The 17,396-nt window shown below is 38.2% G+C and overlaps 1 protein-coding gene across 1 annotated transcript; it reads right to left on the minus strand.

The window, feature by feature from the left end:
* Positions 1 to 1,332: 1,332 nt before the first annotated feature.
* Positions 1,333 to 15,974, minus strand: LOC146308161 (cholesterol 7-desaturase nvd). The gene is made up of 7 exons (XM_084746046.1): positions 15,367 to 15,974; positions 9,115 to 9,303; positions 8,242 to 8,420; positions 7,855 to 7,977; positions 6,791 to 6,910; positions 4,723 to 4,899; positions 1,333 to 1,706 (listed from the first exon to the last, which is right to left on the minus strand). Exons 1-7 carry the CDS (start codon positions 15,782 to 15,784, stop codon positions 1,545 to 1,547), a joined length of 1,368 nt encoding a protein of 455 aa, XP_084602172.1. The 5' UTR covers positions 15,785 to 15,974; the 3' UTR covers positions 1,333 to 1,544.
* Positions 15,975 to 17,396: the final 1,422 nt, after the last annotated feature.

A 17,396-nucleotide genomic window follows, 5' to 3' on the forward strand; every position in this document is an offset into this window, starting at 1 on the left:
AATAGTAACACTCATGTTTATACAGTATGTCTAACATCATACAAAATTGCGTAACATAAAACTACAGGCCAGGGGAAGAATTGATTTTGGGGTGAACTGCTGCTGTAAGTTGTAATTACACATGGCTGTGACTAAAACATCACTATCAGCTGACTGTTGAGTAACCTGAGATATCAATCAGAAAACAAACACATCTGCCTTTATAACTGCTGCTGAGGGATTATCCAGTGTGATTACACATTCAAGATTTAAAGATTTTTAGAGTTTAGACGGCCACATTCAGGTTCACACAGATAAAGACAAAGTGAGAAAGAAACTGATAACGAATCATATTATGAGACACACTGCAGAAGGAGAAGCCTTGAGACAGACAGAAAAGCCTGAAATAATAGAAAGAAATACTACTACTACTACTACTACTACTACTACTACTACTAATAATAATAATAATAATAATAATAATAATAAGCTAAAACAGTCACTCATGCCCAAGAATATTACTGGTTATATACTCTATGTATCACAGTATATGTTATTATTCACAGTTTGGTTACACTTAATATTAAGGTGTTTATAATAAGTATTACTAAGGCCCTTATAAGATGCTTATTAACACTGATGTGTTAATAAGACTATATAAGTGTTAATATTAACATAATAGACATGTTTATTGTTAGATTATAGGACATTTATAAGCAGTGGTTAACAACGCTTATTAACTTAATTGGTCCTTTATTATGCACTTAATAACACCTATTAAGCATGATCTTTATTATTATTATTATTTTCAGGCATCTTGGACAGACACTCTTCATCTCCCTCCTCTCCTTTTTCTGTGCTGGTGTCACTGTCCAATGAAGGCAAAAAGGCATTATTTAATCATAATAAGCTTTGTTCATTCTTTAGATGCATTAGTTAACTGTTAATAAGTGCATAATAAAGGATTAGTTAACCTTAATAAGCAATGTTAACAAGTTTCCTACAAGTGCTTCTGCATGTCTTATAATTTAACAATAAACATGTTTATTATGCTATTATTAACAGTTAAATAGTCTTATTAACACATGTTATTGTTAATAAGCATTGTATTAGGGCCTTATTACTTATGAACTAACACTTATTGCAAGCACCTTAATGTAAAGTGTTACTGACCGACATTTTTCAGAGTAAAAATGGCTTTCATGATCATGTTAGAATAACAGCAAGGCATTTGTGGTGCTCTTAGTATCGCTTGCTTTGAATATTAGAAGTGGTTTATCAAACTCTCACATTCATGGACTGAATTCCCTCAGTTATACCAGTCCAACAAGCCAACATGACAGCTGCAGGCACTTGCATTTTTAAAACTGAAAAGTCAGGTTTAATGTAAGGTTGAGGTTTTCAAAAGAGCACCCAGCCCCATCCCGCAAACACGTCTCCTCTTTCAATTTATCATACATGACAGATAAAAATCAACCCTGGACTCCACCTCTGAGACGTCTGATTAATGTCAACCCTGACCTGGCATCTTCTCCACTGATCTCTCCTCCTGCAGTTTGGGGAGGTCAGAAGTCCAAAGTGTCACGCTGGTATTGTAGCCGGGGGCTGTTCTCGCTGTAGAACTGACTGAACCAGCGCCTGTGCTTCTGGATGGCTGAGTCTTCCTTCACGAGGAGAGGCTTGGAGATGTACTTCTTATTGTTCCAGATCATCACGTCCCGCTCAAACTAAACACACAAAGAAGACAGGGGAGAAGGTCACTGCACTGGATTTGTGAATTATGATTTCAAGAAGCTGTGGCAAAGATAAACACAGAGTATATGAATATTAAAGGAGAAATCTGTGATATAACTATTGTAATAAATAATAAAATAACTGTAATGTCAGCAGAGATCAAGGAGATGGTGGTAAGTTGAAATAATTGCTTCTCTGGCCTCACTGCTACACCCACAGTGTTCTACTTTGAAATTTCTATTCTGGGTCAGAATATAAATAAGTTTTTGTTTGCCTGTGCCCTGTTAATTCATTCAAATTAACGCCAAATGTTCGCCTTATGAGTTGTAAAAAATCATTAATAATCTTGTAGAAGGTGTAAATGTTTGTAACATTTAAATTAAGCAATATTTTAATGGAGACTGACTCCTGAGACAGTTATAAACAGCTCATCAACTTACAGTCAAGGACTCGTCAGCGCTTGTTATTGTCAGTTTACAATCTTGTGCATGTTCTGCGCTCCTGCAGTGTTCCTGCAGCCTGCCTGAGCCTTCCTGAGTCTAGGGAGGAGGGTTACAACTCACTTCAACCATAGATTGTATATAAAACAAGAATTCAACCTATTTAATATCTCATCTATGGCTCAAACTCAGTATTTACTCTTTGTATTTGAAACAGGTAGAAGGTTGTAGAAGATGTGAAAAGGACAGACTGTAACTTCAGAAAAACCAAAGGAATCATTTGTATTTGTGCTGTGTCGTTGCAGGGACTTATTATAATCTATCAGCAGTGATGTCTGTGTGAAGTGCTGTTAATTAAATGTCACTCCACAGTTTCTCCATCAGCTGCTGAGATTTGGCATTTCCACAGTCCACACTCGAACGCCACCTCTTGAACTGTCCCCTGAAACTGAGTTTCCTCTGGAGGCTCTTTGTGTTAATGCCACATGGAGAAACAAAATGCCAAAATAACTGAATATAATTATCTTACATCATTCTTTTTCTGAAACTCCAGACAATTAAAGAACCAGAGTGTACGATTCCCCTTCCAAGTGGGCAGGAAAACTTATTTACAGTGGCTATGAACTCATAAAAAGTGCAAAGGGTCCTTTCTGAGCTACTGTAGAAACATGGTGCACTATAGGACCCTGCCTACTGATATAAACAGCTCATTCTATGGTAACAGAAACTTACTTTATTCTTCTGGTAATCAGTTAATTCCTGATGTAAATCTGAATTATTGGTGGTTTTAGACAAGATGGGAGGTAAGACTCTTTACTAACCAAGTCACCCAGAGTTTAGTGAATCCCACACCAGCATCCATAGAGTATTTGCGCGTGAGACTTTCTATAACTTGAATCCTGTGCCTGTTGTATTCTTTCCGAATGTTACTGAACTTAATGGATCAAAGTCTGAAAGTGAAATGAGTCACTTCATGGGATTGTGATGCTCATTAATGGACCTTCAGACCTTCAGCTTCATTGTGCTTTCTTTTTCACATTTTATGCTGTCTGGAAATAGCATGAATAATTATGTAAGAAACAAATTTGTTCCTAACATTTAAATAACATCTTAAGGGAAATGCAGCATCTGTCTGCACACATGGCAAATGTTAAAATGCAGATTCTGTCAATCCTGTAAGTTTTCAAGAGTTTCTTGATGTAGCTGTTCCCCAGCGTTCCTGTTTATTAATGTTTTCTGTAGGTTAAATTGCAAGGGGTCAACTTAAAATGTTTGATTTGAATTTGAGAAAAAAATGTGTTAAAAGTTTTTCAGTTTTAGCCTCTTTTCCTCTTAAAGTGTTTTTTTTTTTTAATTAAATTGATGCCCCAGACCACCTTAGAGGATTTAGGATCCCTCCCACCATACCTTTCACAAAATAGGGCCCCCCAAACAACATTTCATACAGGGCCATCAAGATGATGGCTTGTCACTCCCTCAGTCATTCAGTTAGTAAAAACAGTTGTTCATTTCAGCAATTTATTCATGATTTGCACATCACTATTTTCCACTATATTTCATTTAGGTTATGCTGCTTGTTTTAGGCAGAATTTAACTTTAGAGAAATCCCCTGCCTTCCTTCCTTTATTAAATAAGAAATGGTTTAGTAGAAGAATTAGACAAAAGTATTGTCTTGTTGTCTGTATCCAAATGCTTAATATAGGCATTAGTATTGGAAAATTCCCAATTAGAAATTCTCCAAGATTCCCAATCCAACTGAAAACACGAGCATCAACATTTTAAGGGTTCACATTTTTGCATAACACCTCAGCAGATTTCTTCTTTAGCCAGAGAAGACCTTGGTGCAGCATTTTTGGGGAGGATGGATTAAATTTTAAAATTCAAGTCTGCCTGGCATACTTCATCAACAACTTCACCCGTCATGTCTTCTGTGTTCAACCAAACTGTTTACCTTGTAAATCTAACAGATACTTTTATTTTTGCCAAATTCTTTGGGCAGTTTTCGTGGGTACCTTTGATATCTGGTTACTATTACCACTGAGAAAAATAAATACTTTTTTCCTTGTCTTTTGAGCCAACTTACTACTTTTCCCTTTTGTTAAATCAGTGACAGATTTTCACTTCACCAAACAGTTAATTATCAAGTTTAATGAGGACAATTTACACCTTTTCTGTGACTGTGTGGTGTTACTTCTGGTGGCAATGAGAAGGCAGAAACCGAGTGTGGGAGGCGAATGCACACAATGATCTCTTTACATTAGAGCAACTTTGAATCATCAACCTAACGAATAACAGTGATATAAATGTAAGATACACATTATTAGTTCAGTTACTTTGGAAGTTTTGGTGTACAGTCCCCAAAATACATTTTAATATAGCATCCTTCTGCTGCTGTAAACAAAGTTGATAAGAATGTTGATTATATTAAATTATACAGTAAATGTGCTGCAAAACCATGTTAAAATATAATGAGAGGCTTGGTGGGTTTATTGTTGTGAGCAAACCTTTTCACAATACATGCACGCTATGGAGGACCACATCACAGTGATAGTAAAAGTGTGTACTGAACCTGAGTGCACTCTGCTCTGAGGATGAATTTGGGCACCAGAGGAGGGATATTAGACTGATAAAACATGATGTGGGAGACGCACTGCAGCAGAGGCTCCACCGGAGTCACACAGTGGATGATGAGACCCCGGCCGAAGAAGCTGTGGTTAAACAGCAGAAACACCACTCCTGGACCCACCTGAAACATAAACACATGCAACCTGTATGTTCATCTTGAAAATATGTGTGTTATGTGCTTTTATGCACTATCATCTATAATTACATCAATTCAGGTTGGTTAATATTCTTGCTTTATCTAATATCAACATATAATTAGGGCTGTGACGGTATGGATTTTTTCTTACCACTGTGACTAAGCAACATATTTGCCATGGTTTGCCGTCAAATGCACAAATAATTACATTTTATTGTACTTTATTGAAGTATATTGTTATAAGCATGGTGTACTTCCTTTAAGAATAGGGCAGTGTGTACGTGTGTGCAGTGTGCAAGTGAGCTGCTCACAGCAAAGCAGAAACTTAAACTTAGCAGTAAGTTGTCGGGCTGGCAGTAAATGTACAGTTCAGGCTGCAATGTGCCAGTTAATAAACATTGCAGCTTTGAAAAACCAAGAAAAAATAAGTTAAACTAAGTCCATAATGATAAATTCAATACCCAATGTCTTCTGTGGTTATTAATCAATTTTTCTTTTCTTTTCATTTTGTTAGCATGTTGTTACCCACCCACTATCAGTCCCAAGATGCCTTGGGTTTCGATCAATCAGAGGTTGTGTTCTTGACTTGACCAGCTCTAATCCTTCGGTGTATTAACAGATCGAAGCACTGATCTCAACATGAGACTGATTTGCAGTGATGAAGGTAATTAACTCAACCCTGCTGTTTACATTTAGATGACTGTGGTATTTCAGTAATGTGGTTGTCTTTACAGCCCTACATCCAAAGCATTTACATACATAGTTAAGCCCATTAATGCACGACTCTCAATCTGGAGAGAGTAGTGTCCAGTTTCGGAGCCTCAGATTTGTGTCTTTTTGCAGATGATGTGGTTGTCTTCATCAGATCAAGACCTTCAGCATGCATTGTAGTTGGGGTAGATTGTAGCTGAGTGTGAAGCTGGGATGAGAGTCAGCACTTCCAACTTTGAGTCCATGGTTATCTGCCAGAAAGTGGTGGATTGCTCCCTCTGGTTTTGGAGTGACTTGCTACTCCAACTACATGAGTGACAGTAAGATGGAGTGTGATGGACAGGCAGAACGGGGCGGCGTCAGCTGTAGTGCAGACAATTTACAGGACCGCTGGTGAAGAGGGAGCTGAGACAGAGGGCAAAGCTTTTGATTTCTCAGTTAATCTATGTTCATCTAAGCCTGGAGTGAGTAGATACCTCATCTTGCCCAGGAGGGCCTTGGAATCCCCCAGGAGAAGCTGGAAAGCACTGTGTGGACAGGGACATCTGGAATGCCCTGTTTAGGCTGCTGCCACCGCGGCCCAACAAGCGTGAGAAAATGGATGGATGGAAGGATGGAAGGATGGATAGATGGATGGATAATTTCATCCCACGCTCTTCTAAATATAATGCTGCTGACCGCCCACTCCTACCTGCTTTAGAATAACCGTATCTTTACCCTCAACATCCGTGTTGAGTCTCACAGGACCCTACTTCCCCTGCAGCCCTGTGAAACTGGTTAAACTAGTGAGAGTAGTGCTTTCAAGGTACGCTTATTCATCATATATAATTCACCAGGCAAGATAAAAAGGCTGCACAGACTGCACAGCGATTGCTAATGTTCCAGGCAGAATGAGGTGTTGTTTGCATCAGACCAGCATTTTTCCTGCTGATTTTGAATTGTAATAAGGCTCTGTACTGTTTTAGTAGAGAAATCCTTAGAGCTGTTGTGTCTTCAAAACAGCCAGAAGCTATGTTAATTTTAACTTTTCATCTAAATTTAACATTTAAAAAAAATACAGTTCTGTGCTCTGGAGTTGAGGTACAGTAGATATTGTTACATAAAACCAAAGTAGTGTGGTTGAAATCCATTTTAGTTTTAATGGAATTATTTAACTTTACGGTACCTGTCTGGCCACAACATGAACATCCAGCAGAGGCCAGTGGAGTCCAAACACAGTAAAGGCATGTTTCACCAACATCTGAGAACAATGCTGATTGGGCGCTGACTCTGGTTCCCATTGAGCCTTGAACAAACACACGCACGCACACACACACACACACACACGCAAATACCCAGACAAAGTATATACAGTGGCATTCAGACATAGAAATACACTGTTATGAGTCATAATACTTAATTTGCCTTCAAAATAAACATATTCTGTACCATCTAAAATCACAATACCATCAAAGATAATTAAAAATTTGACATATTTCAGCTTTAAAGAGCAGTTTTTAGATAATTACATTCAAAAAGTCCAAAAATTCCCACAAATAAAAACAGAAATTGTTTTCTTTAGTAAAACCTGTAACCTGATACCTAATCATAACAGCGTTCTTCGATTCATACTATCACTAGAGCTCAGTCCAACACAGTGTGGTAAGAGTGTGTTTAACGCTTTGAGAATTGAAATAGCCATACTTGCCAACCCTCCTGATTTTCCCCAGAGACTCCCATTTTTCCTGCCCTCTCCCCATTTCCTTCAGGGATCACAATTTTCCTGTATTGTGTGTGTATTGATTTTCACACCTTTTTTCCTTTCATTTGCACAATCTATTATTGACACTGTACAACGTGTGTGAGCCCTATACAACTCTCAAGGTCTACTGTTTACACCTGACAATACAGCTACACCAAACCAGACTTCCTAGGAAGAATTCATGTTTCTTAAGTAAAGTTTTAAAGGAAAGGGGGAATTTTCTAAGATCTGCTGCATCAGTTTACTTTTATTAGGGGAAGGGACAAAAATAAATGAATGTAAGAAAACTGATCAATATTTGAATTTTTTCTTGAGAATGTAAAATTAAAATTGTTTAACATAAAAATGCTGCTGCAGTGTACTCATTATTTTCATTCTTTAAAAATCACCAGACAGCAGGAAACAAAGTCTCTGAAATTCAAAGTTTTTGAGGTCTCAGTGTTGGCAAGTATGGTAAAGGCACCATCAGATTTAACATTTTAGCTTACCTTCCAGTCATGCCGCAAAAATTCCCAGGTTTTATTGATGTAGCGCAGATCTACTCCGCTGACAATGCTGGGCGTGTGCAGGTGACCGAGGTGAGCGATGTCTGCTGCATTTTCAGGAATCTCCTGTAGGGAAAAGAGGGCAGCATGACCTGGTTTGGTAATGAAAACACCTTGTCTGCCTGGGGGACAGACAGAGTCATTTTGCCCTCCCTCAGTCACAGTGAATCACAGTGTTTATTAGTTATCAACTGCATTGATCTGCATTTATGAAAATTTCAAAAAAGTTTTTCATTTTTTCAACAATTTGGTTTCCATTTTCAAACGAACAAAACATTGTCATGTTGTGATTGTAAAAACAATCCACACATACAGTATATATGCACCTACCTGTATGTGAGCATTTATAAAATGTTCGGTTCTCCCCCGATAGACCCACTCGCCCTTTGTAATCTCCTGATGCTCTGGGACAGTCCACTGAGGTTCTTCTCCATCACAGTGAAACCAAACCAGGATCTGACCATTGACCTCACAGCTGGGCCAGCTGCGCACTTTAGCAAACTCTGGAACTGGAACAGTACAGTCTCTTTAGTCAACATGTATAACAGTCACTGCAGCTGTAGATATGAGTCATGATATTAGTGAGAATGGTAATTTTTACATTTCATGTTCAATGAAAATAAATAAAAATGACTATTTTTACTGGGATCGGTATCAGATAAGCATGTTCCTTTATGTCTGGAGGCCATGATTTGGAGGCCAGGGCATCTCTGTTACATGTGGCACTTTTTTTTTACCTTTATCAAAAAACTGCAGTTCAGTTTTGATAATATTTCCATTAACTGTTCAGCCCTGTCACAATCTAAATTTAATTCAACACATTTATGCTCCCCAGAGGATCAAACATTTCCATTTGTGACACTCCATCAGCTTGGAAAATAATTTTGCTGACCTTTCTGTGAGCACTGTTGGCCCAATTTTTCACTTGTTGCATCAGCACTCTGACTGAAATGTTAACATTATACATCTGTCACAAAATATCCTGTAGCACCACCCTCAGGACAAACTTTGCAGTTTACTGATGAGGCTATAGTGCATTTTTGTTCCCTTCAAATGTTTCATACAATGAAATTTAATGAATATTACAGCTTCTAGGACTAGAAAAGCAAATGTGCATTTGTTTAAATCGTACACTTAAGTCATGTTGCAGTTCTTCATACTTTTCATAGAACAAACTAACTGATAACAACCTTCAGTTCATACCTTTTTCTGCATAAGGGATCTTCACACACTTGCCATCGTTCCCCTGAAACTGCCATCCATGAAAGGGGCACTCGATGCGGCTCCCCACCACCCGTCCTCCCACCGCCATGTTGGCACCCAGGTGAGGGCAGTAGGCATCGACCACGTAGGCCTCTCCATTCTGGCCCCGAAACACTGCCACCTGCTCACCTAGGACGATTAATTACAGCGGAGACAAACACTTCACGGATGAGCTGCTCCAATGGTGATGTTATGAAATTTAACAAAAAAGCTTTTAACAACTTAATTTCACCAAAATACTCAAAATAAATTTATGTGCAATTGCATTAATGTTTGTGTCTCTCTGAAAAAAACACTGGAAAAATAACAGCAATTTGTTGTAAATAAACGGATAAACATGCAAAAACGTTGAGTCCTCAGGTCCTATGGTGGAACTTGGAACATTTATTTTGAAATAAATGGAGAGACAACCAAATTCTTCAAATGAAATAAAGTGTTTCCACAATAGAGTTCAGCCTTATATATTAGTCGGCTGATATTATCAGCCTGATATAGGTGACCTGATATTGGCCTATGACAACTATATTGATCTATATCGATACTGGCATATGTTGGCCGATATACACTGATATCAACTTTTTTTTTTTTTTTTCTCAACAGAGCATAATACAGATCTTTTTTCACTGGCTTTATAAGCAGTATTGTTATGTATATTTGATCCTTTTTCACATTCAAGTTTAATATATACATACATTTTATTTTATCTTTTTTTTTTTATTATAGTTATTTATAATAATTTATATATTTTTTTCAGTACCCTGTCATTTTGGCCAATAAAGTTTATTATTAATCTGCCTTGAATACATATCTTTGTCACAAGTGTTTCATGGGATCGTTATAAAATTATTATTAATTATATTTAATTATATAATATTCTGTGTAAAGAATATCAGCCGGTATATTGATATCAGAATTTTATTCGTTCCTCATATCAACACCAGCATTAGCCCCAAAAAGCCAGTATCGGTCGAGCCTTAGATTAGAGTTTTAATACTATGAAAACTTTCACTTTGCTAATAAGGCTGGAACTATTGTCATTATCGATTAATCTGCTAATTACTTTCATGAATAATGAATAAATTGTTGATTGTTTCAATTTCCCATAGTCCACGGTGTCTTCACACGTCTTCAAATTGCTTCTTTTGTCCAACCAACAGTCCAAAACCTCATGTGTTTGTTCATTTACTGTCATTAATGACAGAGAAAAGCTGTGAATCATCACATCTAAGAAGCTGGAACCAGCAAATGTGTGACATTTTTGCTTATAACGACAGAAACAATTCATCTGTTATCAAAATAACTGACAATTAATTTGATTGATTAAACAATGAATCAATTAATTATTGCAGCTCTAGTGTTTAACTAATCAGTAAAACCCTTATGAGTAGATATATATGTGATTTTACCAACTTTGAATTTTTTCTGTTGGCATCAGTTGTAGAAAATGTGACAACTACAGTGAAAACAGGTGCAGACCGTGCGCACAGGGTGTTCAGTGTGCAATGCTCTGCACAGCGTCTTCAGAGACCACATGTGGAGATCTCTGCCCACTGTAGTATCTACTGTATCTGGCTTGACTTTTAGCTGACCTGTAGATTGCTCCCAGATTAGCATTGGCTCAATGTCTGTGGTCAAGAGTAACTGCAGAGCCAGCAGTGCGCCGTCAGGGTACCCAGGAAAATTCTGAGAAATCCAAATTGAGGCTCGTCCAAATGAGGGGTGACACAGCACTGCACTGCTGTCCCCAGACTGAACCACAGCGTAATGTGTGAGACAGCACAGGGGAAATGATACTCTGCAGATTTGATATATGATGTAAATGGATGACTGCAGAGAAAAGTTAGGAGCTAGACGCAGCATTCGCTCACAGCAGGATGCAAAAGGAAGCCAAGTTTAGATTTGGGTCAACAGAATTTGGGACAGTAAAATGTCAGGGGGTTGGAGGTAGAACGTGTGGTGAAATGGATGAGAGGGGACCAGATGAGATATGTAAGAAAAACACAATTCTGTCTAATTGACTGCATATTAAATAAATAAATTGATATGAATGATTTCACTTGTATCACTTTTAGTTTAGAGCTGCAATGATTACTTGATTATTAACAGACTATCAAATTAGTTGGGAACTATTTTGATAATTGAATTATTGTTTTGATTCATTTTTTAATGAAGAAATGTTCAAATTCTTTGGGTTGTGGACAAAACAAGACATTTTTCAAGACATTTTGGGAGGCATTTTTGCCTTTATTTGATAGGGACAGCTGAAAATATGACAGGAAAGCGGGTAGAGAGGGACAGGGGATGTCATGCAGCAAAATGGGCCACAAGCAAGAGGCAAGCAAGAGGCAAGCCAGCGGCCGCTGTAGAGGACCGATAGTCTCAACACATGGGGGCGTACGCTCTATCAACTGAGCTACGGGGTGCCGCTAACAACAACACTGGGCTTTGGAAAACAGTTATACCTAATCAGTTATCCTTCTGACATTTCATGGACCAAAAAACTACTCAATGAATCGAGAAAATAATCAAGAGATTAATCAATAATGGAAATAATCTTTAGTTGCAGCCTTATTTTAATTACCACTATCACTGAGCTCACGTCAACAGATTAATCTTCATGATAACGGAGCAAACTGCATCTTCTGATGAAGACTGTAGGTCATCACCAAAAGCTCTGGAAAAAGCTTATAAGTGAACCTACTAGCAGTATTTTTTTAATGTTTTTTTTGCAGCTAAACCAATTTGTCGATTAGTCGATCACCACAAAATTAATTGTTTTAAAATAATTTTCAAATTGACAATTCTGATTGAATCTATCTAATATTTTTGTTCTTTATCAACTAAATAAAATTTCTCAAAAGTCAAAATGTGACATAAACAAGTTTATGATCACCGCGACTTCTGGTAACTTGTTGTGATGGACATTCATTTTATAAATTAAATGATGAATCATTTAAGTGGAAAAAAAGCTGACAGAGTAATAGGTGATGAAAAATAATCTGTGTGCTGAATCCACCCGAATAAATCTTCTTTCAGGTGTAAAACCTTTCATATATTGTTTGTTTATTAATGGCAGGTGATGTGACAGAAGCATGAAAGCACCACTCGCTCTTTGAAACCTTTTTGAACTCAAACTCAAAGAAACTCTCTGAAGAGATCAAATGGTCCCGCAGCCGCGTATCAACACGAGAATAACAAATTTAAAATGTGAAACACGTTTCTGTTTTAAATCAAATGCCTTGATGAAAATATGCAGAGAGAAATCACATATCAGTGTGTGAAATAAATTCAAACTCTGGACAGAGCTGCAACATATCAAGCTGCAAAGAGACATAAATATAACATATCAAACGCTTTAAAGCTTAGTGTCAGTGATGAGTTGTCATATCATTGATCATAAAGATCTGATGGAGGATAGATCAGCTGTCAGATCACCATGAACACTGAATCAAAGAGGTCAGCTAGTGCTCTTAAAGCGCTAGTTCACCTAAAAATGAAATTTTAATATCAATATCAATATCAATATCACCTCAATATCACCTCAGTATCACCCAGGATGGCATTCAACTTGTGGCACTCAAAGTACATTTGAAAAACTCAACAGCAATGTCTCTTAGCCCAGGTTAGCCCAGATAGTCCACAGACTTTGTTTGTGAGCAGTTTTACGTAGAAACAATTTTCCTTCTATCATCTGCTAACAGTATCACTCATGGACGAGAGGCTTCTGACGTCACGGGACAGAAACTTCAATGGCGTCCTCGGCAGAGCTGTAACCTCTCATCTATGAGTAGATGCCACCTTCTGTGCAGTAATACGGTTTAGCAGGTGTGGTTCAGTAGAAAAAAAGTTGTTCCTACACGAAACTGCTCATAACCAGATCTGTGGATTATCTTGAGTAACCAGGCCCTGATTTCTGGAAAGACACATTGCTGTTGAGTTTTCAAATGTATTTTTTGGCGCTTTGAACAACACAAGCCCAATGCCATTTTAGCAAATTATTTTTGAGAAAAAGCAGACATCTCTACAGCCAATACCTCAAAAACTCTGCAATTCACACCAAAACTATCTAGATGGATGAAGAGCACTACAAGTGAGATAATAATATGTATTTTGGGGTGAATTGTCCCTGTAATGTTTGAATGATTACCTGATCGATATGAACAAATGATGAACTAAATAAGGTTAAACAGTATGTGTGTTGCACTTTTACCTGAGGATTTCCCGGTATATAATAATTCGCTTATTTCCTTCCAATAGTAAAAGGCTAGAAACAAGAAATTTGAAGACATCACCTCAGGCTCTGAGAGATTATAATTTAACCAAGAAATAATAATCATTAGTCGCAGCTTTACTGCCATTATGTAATAATGCAATTAATCTATAACCACAACATCTGACTCCATGACACCTTCAGATCAAACAAGCAGACCTGAAACAATGAGGCTTTAGTCAAAAAGACAGCGTTACTAAGCACCCTAATCCCTAAAGTATACTAACAGAGAGAGTAGGCTATTGTATTTCAAATGTATATCCTGGCAACATAGCTTCACTACACCCCTACAAAAGACAGGACAACACAGACCAGGTGAAGGGACTAATATCTGGGTTGTAGAAAGGCAGGCAGAGGCAACTGGAATGGAAAAAACTGAAAATGGGTTCTCCTTGTTTAGTTAAATTACATCCTCACAAGAATAATCAGAGGTGAATCTGTACTGTATTAACAATTACATTGCCTAAAACAGGAACTGAATCATAACTCATTCATATCTATGATCGTTTACAACATTATTATTATCATTATTTTCTGTTAAAAAAAAAGTTATCATACAGTTGTGTACTGGACGACATATATGCTAATACAGATATAGACCAACCAGATATAGTTATGATATCAGTTGACCAGTATATCGGTTAGACTCCACACACCAGAATACATGTGTTTTATCTATTTTACCTCATGAACCCTCTCAGTTTCAGGCCATCTGGTGGCTGTCGGCCAAGTGTTGCTCAGATTCCAAAGTCAACATGGGGAGGCAGCAATTGCTCATATCCCATGAACTTTATGGAAGCTAACCACAGTAAAAACACTCCCATGGTCAGGGGCGATTAAAGACATGAAAATCTGGTTTCTCAGGTAAACAGGGGAGCTGTGTTGTCATCTTCACTACCTGACTGTCCCCCTGCTGAGCAGAGACATCGTCTTTGTCTCTCTGCTGATGTCCCTGAACTTAGTACTTCTCCAGCCATCAAAGCATGTGTATCTGAAAAATCTGTCTTTTTTGCAGCGCCAGACAAATATTATTAATGTTACAGACAGGAGTGGAAAGTATACTTTCTACTCCTTACAATTTCTAAAAAGTTTTGTTACTTTAATTTTAATGCATTTGAGGGCACTACATCCTCTTTATTTTGCTGCATTGTGTGCTTCCTTCCCAACATCAAGACTGTTTCATCCTAAATGGATGGGACCATAACACATAGAAAGGGCAAGACAAAAAAAAACATGATAGAAAAAAGGAGGTAACAAGACTAAAAAAGAGAAGATGCAACGAGATGAAAAATTACATAAAAGACATAACGAGAAAAATAGAACATAGCAAAAAACATGTAAAAACAGACGCAGCAAGATGAAAAAGATGTAACAAGACTGGAAACGATGAAACAAAACAAAAAAGGCCCAACAAGACAACAAACTACATAAACAACATAAAAAGACAAAAAAAAAACACATAACAATCAAAAAATAACCTAAAAGACACAACAAGATGAAAAACAACATACAAGACAAACTAAAACAAAAAGATGTAACAAGTTAAAAAAAAAAAAAAAAAACACGACAAAGACAGAGGGCAGAAGACAGACGAGACTCGACTTGAGAAAAAGTGAGGTTCAGTTAGTTTTGCACAGAATCAGCTTATAGAAATGTCATTCAGAGGGCTGCTTTTTATACTTTGAGTACATTTCAGAGCCTGTACTTTCTCACTTTTACTTTAGTAATGAAGTTGAATCAGTACTTCTACTTTTACTATCCTTTTTGCATCAGTACTTCTACTTGAGTACAGAATTTCTGTGCTCAATTACTAATAACTAATTGCCTTGTCTTCTTTCAAAATGAAAACCAACTTGCCAATATTGATGGCCATTGGTGATTACTTTTGTTTTAAGTAGTAGTAATGCAAATACTTATCATACCTAGAACACAGACACTTTTGACCTCGCCCCTCTCCAGCAGGTGCGAGTCCAGCACTCGGTACCAGCCGTTCGGGTAGACGGGAGGCAGCTCTCCGGTTTTCCTCCTGCGGCGGACCTCGTTTGCAGCCTGGGCTCTGGAGCGACCGTCCTCGGCGATGTATCCCACATCTTCGGTCGATTTAAGCAGCTCGAGCGGACAGAAGAGCAGCCTGTACAGCCGGTGCATGGCGAGGAGGGAAACTCCGGCGATGATGCAGACCAATGCCCGTGCTGGAGCACCGAGCAGCCCCGTTTCCCTCCATGTCTGATACCCGCTGCCTGCTGAGTCCAGCGGGTCTCCTTGTAAGACAAGCGCCGCACCCACTCCCAGCCCAATCACAGCAGCTACCTTCTCAGTGGACATATTCTGACTGTCCATCCCGTCTCTCTAGCTTCTTGGAAACGAGACGCGCCACTTTGTTTTAGCCACACCCAGAGCTGAGACTGTCAGGCCTCACTATTACAACTGATTTAATCAATGTTTCTACTCATTCAGCCTGTCAGACCCGGAGAATAAAATTGATTAAATTGATTTAATGACAAGTTTTTGTTGTGCCTCTGTATGTAGTCGGTCAAATTTAAATAAATAGCCTAAAACTTTTTTTTGCTATGGAAAAAAGTATGGAAGAGTGGGGATGGTTGCATTTTTGCATTTGCCTCAGTTACCCAGAGACTATTTGGACTAGACCAACCAAATATTTATACAAAACTTACATCTGTCTACTAACCATACCATTTGAAGATGATTACATGGGATGATTAAATTTGGGTTAATTAGTTGTTAGCCTGTATTAATCACCTAATAAAATAATAATCTGACAATAAATTACTCCTGTGGTTCCTAATCTGGACCAGACCCCCCCCCCCCTTGCATGGAGCCACTGCAGAGGGGGTACAAAAGACCAGGGGAGAAATACAGAGTGAAACAAAGCTGAATGATTATGATCTATATAGGTGAAATGAACAAACAAGAGTTTGCCGATTCTATCCTTCTGCCCTTTATTTCACTAATGTTCAACTTTGAATTCTTTTTTACCAGTTCCATCCTCAACCATTACTGTTAATAACTGATTAAAAAAGTTTGGGGTGGGGGGGGCTCAAACACTTGTCAGCTTCCAAAAGGGGGGCATGAGAGAAAAAGTTTGGGAACCCAGATTAATTCTAACACATTACAGTACAATTTATAAGAAAATAAATTGCAATAGACTACCCATATCTATAAAACTATTCAACTACAAACCTATAACAGAATACATGCTAGATTTGGTCATGCAAAGCATATATTATGCAATAAACACTGAAACAATACTGGAATCTTTACAAGGCGCCACCTTGAAATTTATTATTACAAAATATCCACAGGTCGAGAACTGGAACAGTTCAAATCAGTGTCAGTAAAACATTCAGTGCAAAACAACTGACAACAGTTAACAAGCCTATTTTTCAAACGCCTGTTTGCCTGGTAGTAACAAGCTGTCTTTGAGGCCGTTAGCTCTACTTGCAATTCTCTCCTGGCAATTCATAGATTGCACTCTGCAGGGATTCCCACACATGTTCACACTGCTTTGGGTATTTAACGTCTAAGATAAAGAATGCCTTGAAGCAAACATCGATGGCCTGAAGCAGTGTGTCATGTTCCAAAGCCTGTCCAGCAACGATGACAAAGGTCTGAGATGCATGCTGATTGTCATTTCCCAGTGTCAGGATGTAGGGGTATGGTCTGGATGCCTTGGCCTCATGGAGGTACTCCACCATGTTTGTTCCAGGCTAAAAAAGAAAGAAAGAAAGAATGCAAGAGAGCAAGTGAGAGAGTATGAGTGAGTAAGGACCAAATGTCTACCAACTAGTATAGTAGAATTAAAAAATAGACATTGTGAGGAGCATTTTCCTGGTCCTGGTGAGCGCCATCATCTGGTGTTTGAGGCGGTGTCTGTGCCGTGCTCCGCGACCTGCTGGTTGATCTCAGCCTCTTCCTGATGTTCCGCAGCCTT

This window comes from Lutjanus erythropterus, chromosome 20, assembly GCF_056507025.1.
Source record: "Lutjanus erythropterus isolate fLutEry1 chromosome 20, fLutEry1.hap2, whole genome shotgun sequence".
Classification (NCBI taxonomy): Eukaryota; Metazoa; Chordata; class Actinopteri; order Lutjaniformes; family Lutjanidae; genus Lutjanus; species Lutjanus erythropterus.

What these genes read in the sequence shown, in the direction of transcription:
- LOC146308161 (XM_084746046.1), bottom strand. Translation starts at nt 15,784, where the DNA reads ATGGACAGTCAGAATATGTCCACTGAGAAGGTAGCTGCTGTGATTGGG. An exon ending in CAAAAGTGTCTGTGTTCTAG is followed by an intron (nt 9,304 to 15,366) that starts GTATGATAAGTA and finishes TAATCGTCCTAG; the next exon opens with GTGAGCAGGTGGCAGTGTTT. An exon ending in TTCATGTTGTGGCCAGACAG is followed by an intron (nt 4,900 to 6,790) that starts GTACCGTAAAGT and finishes TTTATGTTTCAG; the next exon opens with GTGGGTCCAGGAGTGGTGTT.